General features: G+C 52.4%; 2 protein-coding genes across 2 annotated transcripts; both read left to right on the top strand.

Moving 5' to 3' along the window:
- Window positions 1-1,269: 1,269 nt before the first annotated feature.
- BO66DRAFT_314268 (uncharacterized protein) lies at window positions 1,270-3,947 on the top strand (the record flags this gene model as incomplete). Its single annotated transcript, XM_025643425.1, has 3 exons — window positions 1,270-2,016; window positions 2,080-3,466; window positions 3,520-3,947. The coding sequence occupies 3 exons, from the start codon at window positions 1,270-1,272 to the stop codon at window positions 3,945-3,947; spliced, it is 2,562 nt and encodes an 853-aa protein (XP_025507899.1).
- Window positions 3,948-4,822: 875 nt separating this feature from the next.
- Window positions 4,823-5,257, top strand: BO66DRAFT_435062 (uncharacterized protein; the record flags this gene model as incomplete). Its single annotated transcript, XM_025650823.1, has 2 exons — window positions 4,823-5,031; window positions 5,140-5,257. The coding sequence occupies 2 exons, from the start codon at window positions 4,823-4,825 to the stop codon at window positions 5,255-5,257; spliced, it is 327 nt and encodes a 108-aa protein (XP_025507900.1).
- Between the last annotated feature and the right edge of the window lie 3,064 nt (window positions 5,258-8,321).

Below are 8,321 nucleotides of genomic sequence, written 5' to 3' on the forward strand. Positions count from 1 at the left end.
CTCAGCCTTTCAGGGGTGGTACCTAGTAGTTTCCCGTCGAATACCTTACCTTACACTTATGGCGTGGTGGCAGCCGAACGCAGGGACCTCGGACGTCTCTTTGCCGCTGAAAAGGGCTTAAGCTGCTGGGGGGAACCATGGAACCAGCAGGTGCAGATATCAACATTGGCTGATCTTTAAATGACGATCTCCATCTCTCCTGCCATTGCACTCATTTGGTTTGTTTTTTTTGAGTCTTTGACTCTTAACCAGTTCTATTCTAGTATCCATTCTACTACGTATCGGCAAAAAAAAAAAAGAGGACCACTCATTCCCATGACCTGATCTGTTGACTGTTGTTGATTGTTGATCGAATGATTCGAGTCCCTCGATCCTGTCGCTACCCGCCGAATGCCAGAACGAGGATGATTAGTCTAGCAAACGGGAGGGCGTTTATGCATATCCAACCCACCCCTTGTATTCTTTCCCCAGATCGACTCTACTTCTCTTGATCTCAATCACATCTCGCTTGTCTTTCACCGTCTACATCTACATCTACATCTACATCTACATCTTCTGCTGCTTTCTCTCCATTGAAACAATATCCCGTGCAAAGACCTCCTTATCAGTCTTCCTTTAATCAATGGCCGAAGATCTCCAGGACGTGACGGCGACGGATCCCTGCCTGATTGGGGCTGGCCAGAAAAAAAAAAGGGACACAAGTAGAAACCAACAATGCCCCCTCTCCGTCAGCATCGAGTAGTCAGTCCGGCGTGTGGCTAATCTAATTAATTCCTTCCTTCGCCTCCATCGTCTTTCTTTCTTCTCCTTCTCATCTTCTTCTTCTTTCGCTCCTCTCTTCGCTCGCTTCGTTCTTTCGTTCCCTGTCGCGTCGCTGGTGCTCCCTTCATACCTTCCTTCTACTATGGCTAATTCTAATTCTTAATATCTAATCATCTCTTTTTGTTTTGCTTTTGCGATATAATATCCCCCGCGCTCATCTGATTCGCCGAGAAGCCTGCGCCTACCTAGTCTCAGATCTCATCTGCGACTGCATCGTTCAATTCCCCTCCCCAGCAACAGTCTTTCGCAGGACGTACACATCGATCCCTTCATTTCCCAACTTTATCTGCACCGCCCGGGCCGTCGAAAGTGCAACCAAACTCGCACAACCACCCCCCTTCCCTGGTTGCAGATGGCTTGGGCCTGAGCGGAATAGTTCCTGTCGTGTACCAAAGTATTGATTGCCTCAATTGACCCGGACAGTCAGCCAAGCAGGCATAAAGCATGATGGTCACCTCGTCCCCCGGGGAGGACGCTGGTCACCCTTCTCGTCAACATCTCCCGCCCATACCTCCGTCGCCGACGTTATCCAACCCCGACATGATCTTACCGTTTGACTCCAACGAGCGCGAATCCTCCACCCCGTCGCCTCCGTTCAACCTACCTTCACTATCCAACCTGCAGGCGTTCTACGCAAGGCGTCCCGCTCTCGATGACAATACGGACCAGACTCAGGGAATCGCGCAACCGGGTGTTGCTCTGTCTTACGGCAATCGCCCCCAGAGCAAACTATACCCACGGCATACATGGCTGCAAGAGGGCTATGATGCTCGTCGCCTGTCGGATATCGGAGAGGAGGACTCTTCGTCATCTTATGCGCACTTCCCTGGGTTCTCTGGTGCATCTCGAATTGTTTCGCAAACAGGACGGGCGGGAGGGTCTCCCGTTTCGCAACGCGAGACGGGCGAGTTGGAAACTAGGGAGACGGGGACATGGAGTGGCTCGTCTAGCTCGACAGCTAGTGCTGCTAGTGACTCGTCTTGGGACGGGACGAAAGGCCACCAGGACGGTCGCGGCGCCAAGGACCACCAGCACCAGCTGGAGGACAGTGCCACAGAAGCTGTCGATGGCAATGATAAAACTCCACGCATAGTACAAAGTACACAGGAGGATGGGTCGGGAGTGGAGCTGTCATCGGCCGTACTGAGTACCGAGGCGGAAAGGATCCTCGAGAACGCGAAGAAGCGCCTGACGGTATGTCCGAGATAGAGAAGATTGTGGATTAAGAATGAAAACAATCGCTAACAATTGCTGTAGCTTATGGAAGGGAACCTGAATCGGGCTCGCACGTCGGTGCGAGTATCTCCGTCGCTTCCCACTTCGCCAACGCCGCCTGTGGGACAGTCGCATCTGGGGCTGGGCCAACCCGTCGGCGGCCTGTATCAGTCGATTTCTCGCGCGGACCGTCGGGCCTCAAATCATCGTCCGCGCACAACATATACCTCATCCCAAGATGCGACGGGCAACCGCCATTCGCGCGTCTACAGTGAGACCAAATTGCCATCAGCGGCGCACCCAGGTCTTCCCACATCCGACACCAGTCTATCTCGGTCGCTCAGTGCCTTGGGATCAACTAGTGCATCCAAGTATAGGAGTGATGAGCGGACTTTCCGTTATGACCCCTCGCGGTCGTATCTGACCCACCGGGCTTCTATCTCGTCCATGCAGAGGCCATCGGCCCGCTCACCAACAATGGTGAAGGAGCGAGCATCCTCTGAGTCACCCAAGGGCTTAGGCATATCTACCGAGGAGGAGACTGAGAACCTCAGCTCGAGCACGGAGGGATCCAACGGAGTCTATCCCGCGCAGGACCCGCCATCTCGTTCCCAGTCGCAAATGCAAGTTCGCGACCTGCACAATCAGATGAAGGGCCTTCACATCAAAATTTCCAGTCTGAAAGTCAAAACCCAGGAGGATAATTTGCGCCGTCGTAGTATGCAGAGCCTGCGGACCCCGAGTCCCTTGAATGCTGCTGACCAATGGTACCCCAATGCTTTGGAACTAAGAGGCCGCCAGGGCAATCTTAGACCTAGCGCTGGTCAGGGTCAGTCACCGGCCCACTCTGCAGAAAATCAATTCAGCGACGAATCTGGCTCCGCTAGATACGAGCCTGACGTGAAGGCTCGACAGGCCGAAACACACAGACAAGCTCTAGAGCATTCATCCCCGGGGAAGACGCATCATCAACAAGATGATGCCTACGAATTCGATGATGCGCAGTCAGTGAACGAGAGTCTTTATGAGGATGCACAAGAGGGCGACTATGATGAGAGCGGCTTTTTGACATCTGGTCTCGACCAGGAGTCTGTGGATGATAATTTGGATGATACGTTGGAGGCTTTCCCTCCCGTACCACAAAGTTTTCAGGACAAACCTCATGAGGAGCGAGAGGATGCTTTTGACTACGAGCACTTCATTCTGCATAGCGCCCTGGGCAATTATAGCCAAGCTCGCACGCGCCGTGAGAGCAATCTATCGACCAGTTCGGTCGAAACCACGCGCCCAACCGACCACCGCTCCGTTCGTCACTCCCGGGCCAACAGTGCAACATCACTTTCTTCCGTTGCGACGTTTGAAACCGCCATTGAGGGCAACCACGATGGACTGGAGAGCGTTCTCTATTGGGATCGGAAATTCAACGATGGTAGGTTCCTGTGTTTCACTTACAGCTCGGACTTGTGCTAATGTCCTGTCTAGAATTAAAAGGTCGCCATACGCCGGGCATCGACAGCTCGAAGGGAGCTGATTTGGAAACCGGAGGAAACCCTCGTACTCTTCGCCGACAGCCCAGTCGACGAGTAAACAGCGCATTGTCTCTCAAGGCCCCCACAGTCTCACCACGATCCGACTCGGCAATGACAGGAGCCGCGACCCCAACGTCCCTTGCGTCGTCGCTTGTGTCAACAGTACGCAGCGCCCATCCAAGTGCATCAGCCAATGGCAATATGGGGCTGAATGACGATGATACGAAACTCTTGGAACAGTTATTCCAAAGCTTGGGGGATGTTTGTACGGAGCTTCAGACGATTACAACCTCTGCGCAGCCGGAACCGAAAGAGGTGCGGCTGTTGAGACGACGACTAGACGCCGCTCGACGAGTGCTGGACGGAGAATTGGACACCTAAATATAGGTATAAAGGAGTAAATAAAACAATTCTGGAATAGTTATGGGGGGTCGGTGGACAGTGCTATTGTTTTTTTGCGTTTTGCTGTTAAAGCAATCCAGGTGAAAGCCTTGGATATGATACCCTGATATTCGATATTCGATATTCGATTTGGCCAATGCAGACTCTGTTCTTGTATACTATAGTTGCAGGTATTGGATACTCAAAAGCAAACAGGCGTTGTATACAATTGTATACGAAGTGCCGTTGGCCCCACCCCCACCCGTGCACGTGCTTTCGCAATGCTTTGATCTCCGACGCGCCACGCGCAGCAGCCACATTCAACATGATTCAACCCTGAAAGTAAATAATCCCATTATGGCAATGAGGGCTACTGCCATTGTCATCATCAGCCCTTTGGAATTACTCTTTGAGCCCTGGACACCTATTGAGTGATCCCGTACTGAGCTGGACTCTGTGTGCTGGTTGGTGTCAATTCTCCTCAATTTCTGATGCCTCCTTTGCCCCGCATCTCGAATCGCATAATTCCGTCTGACATTCAGCCACAGATATTTACAAACATCTACGTGGAGCAACGCAGACAGGCTTGACACGACAAGGGCCTGACTACATTCATTCTCTGTACAGGGAGAAGAAGCGTTCAATTGCTCGTGCGCATCGCTTTTTATCCCAACGAGGGCCGATTAAAGCAAGCGCAAGACGGAGAATTTTTTTTCTCTTGTGTCGAGCTTGTGAAACGGCGATAAGAGGGTCACCTGCCCAAACCCCTGTCAACTCCATACTCTCGAGGACGAAGACTCTCACCCTCACGAGAGATCCTTCCTTCAATCTGCTTGAAAGAACAAGCCCCATCCCCAATATCTTATCGCATAGCCATGTCTCCGCCGCCACCCCCATCCCGCCGCCTCCTCATCTTCCAAGAGGCGCGCCACCCCCAAACAGCCGAGGTCGTGTACTTGCCCGTGAACAAACTGGGCCTCCCCATCTGCGGTGATGGACCGGACCTACCCTCCATCCTGGAATTGCCGCTGAGGATTCTGAAGGCGTTTACGGAGATCTTCAACCAGCCTAAGTATAAGGGATGGTGAGTGCCCCCCCCCCCCCCCCCCCCCCCCCCGGTTCAAGTTTGAGGCTCTTAGTCTACGCATGCCTCTTAGTCTGGGTATGGGGTTCCGCTGACCTTCGAGATTAGGGCTATTGTGGCTGCGGGGCCGTACCATGATACCTCGGAGGAAGGGAAATATTATGCTGTTGTGTTGGAGCAGACGGCGTCGGCGCAGCATGCGGATTCGATGGGAGCGATATTGTAGATTGGAATGCGGGAGGTGGTCACTGCTGCTGTTGTTGATGATCATTATTTTTTTCCATGGGCGTCTATGTGTTATGCTATACTTAATACGTGTATTATTTGAAGGTATGATAGTTGGCTCTGCTGCTTGTCTACTTGTTGATAGATTAGAGTGGGTTGGTGGAGTCGCTTTGCGTCTGGGTCGAGGAGTCGGCATTTGTAGTACTGTATCTTGTCTTATGTTATGGTGGAGATTGTGATTGATTTTCTACCTACTCCGAATCATTTCCCCCGGTTTATCTTGGAATTGAGGTCCTAGCGTCGATTGCGCTTTTGGATCGTGAGTCGGCTAGTCCGTAATGTCTATTTTTATGTACAGCGCGTGGTTCTGTTTCTCCATCTGGGCTGGTTGTCCATGTGTCTAGTATATCGATTGAAGAGAGGGTTCTACTTGACCCTTGCCCCTGCTGTACGTTCCAGGCACAGGAGAGCTCGAGATACGATGTAAGCAGGAGTGTTTCTGCCTTGTCTCGGACGGTTTTGGGCGTAGTGGTGGATATCATTTCAATGGCCGTCTCCCAGTGAATGAGGATAACTATCATGGTCATACTAACATGAATTGCCAAACCACGTTCAATTGCATTCACTGGATTGCGCCTACCATGGGTATATCATCTCACGAGGTTCGCTTCTCGAGCTTTTCTTCCTCTCCCTCCTCTCTCGTTCCTTCTGAACCCCAAAAGACTCAATCTTCAACCTGCTTCCATACAAAGTAAGCATCCTGGTAGCAACCACTATCATCCGATAAACCTCTTCATCTCATCCTACCCCCTCATCAAGAGCTCGCCCGAGCGTGTCCTCAAACAATAACAACTAACAGTACCTGTCTGCCATCTAGCCAAAACCTCATCATCCAATATCTAAACTCTCCATCTACAAAGTAAGGCCCCCTCCCCTCCTCCAGCATCTCAACCCCACACCACACCACTAATCACACACACACCTCCTGCAAAAGCTAACACCCGAACCCAAGATGTCATACACCAACAATGCCACCACCGAGTTCCCCCTCGCATCCTCCAGCCCCTCCCTCTCCCCACCGAGCATCGACCTGCTCATCCCCCTCACAAGCATCATGCTATTCACCACCCTAGACCTCCTAGGCATCATCACCGACAAAATGCGCGCGTGCATCCTCCTAGCAGCATGGTACGTACCCCCTCATTGCCCGAAGACCCAAAGCTAACCACTAGGGCTCCTACTCAGCGGCAGCTATCTAGCCAGTCACATGCACCATAACGTACACTTCGAAACAAACAACACGGTCGTCGTCGAGACACCCATTGCAGGTGATTGGGAGGCCGTGCTGGGGCCTTATCCTCCGTTTCCACATGTGTGGGATGGTGTTCATGGCGATGTGCCCGGGTATGGCGATTATGGTCGTGATGGAGATGAAGTTGATGTAGATGTTGGCGCGGATGCGACCCCAAACCCTCCTGCGGATGGATCTTTTGGCGTCAGGAAGATTGTTTGGTGTCTGGTGCTCGGGTTTCAGTGGGTTCTGGTGCCCTTTGTTGGGGGTATTCGGAAGTGGGCTGAGCAGGATGTTAATGTTGGGGTTCACTCGACAGACGAGAAGATGGAAGAGGAAGAGAAAGAGGAGGAGAAGGAGGAGAGACTGACTGACGTCAAATGCGAGACTGGGACTTCGCCTGATGAGCTTCGTGAACATGTTGCCTCGCTTAGGGCCTCCAATGCCTTAGCAGACGACAGTATCATGATGGACCGTTGGCCTTCCACTTTCGTTATCAACAAGGCCGATTCCATCAAAGAGGAGGAGCTGGCAACCCTCGAGTTTGATACACCAGACGATACTCTCTTTCCTCCTGACCTTGTCTCCAGCCTTGAATACTCTGACTGGGACTCTCTGGATGATATACTTGATGACTACCGCTACTATCCCTCGGACTCACCCGACTTTCCGTCCACTCAAACATCTGAGACTGCATTCTCGACCGCATCTCCAAAATTGGTTCATGTTTGCAAGCCAGCGGCTGACTCTAACTTCAACTCGTTCGACTCACAGCCAAGCTGTGCTCTAGATCTTGTTCTTGACGAATATCTCTCAGAGCCATACCCAGATTCTGACGATGAGACCGAACTCACGCCCTTCCCCTACAGTCCGACAACCTCCTGCGCCAGCCCTACCTTCAGCGTTTCCACTATCGACACAGATGATTTCCTGACCGGGACCCTTGACGAGAAGCTCTCGGAGGTCTGGCCTACAGACCCAGAAATCGACGACACTTCTCTCCCCAACAACCTCACACATGAGCCCGCCTCCCCCTTCGACGAAGTAATCGAAGAACTGAAAAGATACATCGATCAGCAGCAACATGCTACACACGAGGAACACACCACTATCATTCCCAGAGCCATTGTCCCTAAAAAGAAAGCTCAAACCCCCGTCTCTCACCTCGGACTCCCTCGCACAGCCACCCAATCTACCCCAGCGCCTCCTCATCTCAGTATTGCAATTCCGCCTGGAAAGAAACCCAGCAAACCCGCAACCCCTGCCTCGAACAGCACCATCATCAATCCCCTGCAATCCTGTCTCTCAAAGCCCCATCACTCTTCGGAACGCGGCACTCGTCGTCCAATGCTGGAAGAGGATTCTTCCCCTCCCATCGTAAATCTCGAGGCCCTGTCCTCCCTCGAGCTCGACCGACTCACCCGCTTCAACAGCTGGAAGAACCTCTTCGTGAACGACATCTCTTCTCCGATCTACAACCACTGCCAACACAATCCCCAGAAGTCGGCCCCCCTATCCATGCACGCCGCTTGCTCACCTTCTTCATCAGCGTCAACACGGACAAAGAAACACAATAGAGTCCGCTTCCACCCGGCCGTCACGAACATCGATATCCGGATTTGTCCGAGATATCTTCGGACCCGGCGCCACCGCGACCCTGATGACGAGGTCATTGAGCGGCCGGTCTTCTCGCTTATTCCCTTGCGAGAATAGGGGGCGAAATGATGTATCGGTGTTCGTTATCGGACTTCAGTCATCTGTGGTTGGGGGGGGG

This window comes from Aspergillus aculeatinus (genome assembly GCF_003184765.1).
Source record: "Aspergillus aculeatinus CBS 121060 unplaced genomic scaffold BO66scaffold_5, whole genome shotgun sequence".
Classification (NCBI taxonomy): Eukaryota; Fungi; Ascomycota; class Eurotiomycetes; order Eurotiales; family Aspergillaceae; genus Aspergillus; species Aspergillus aculeatinus.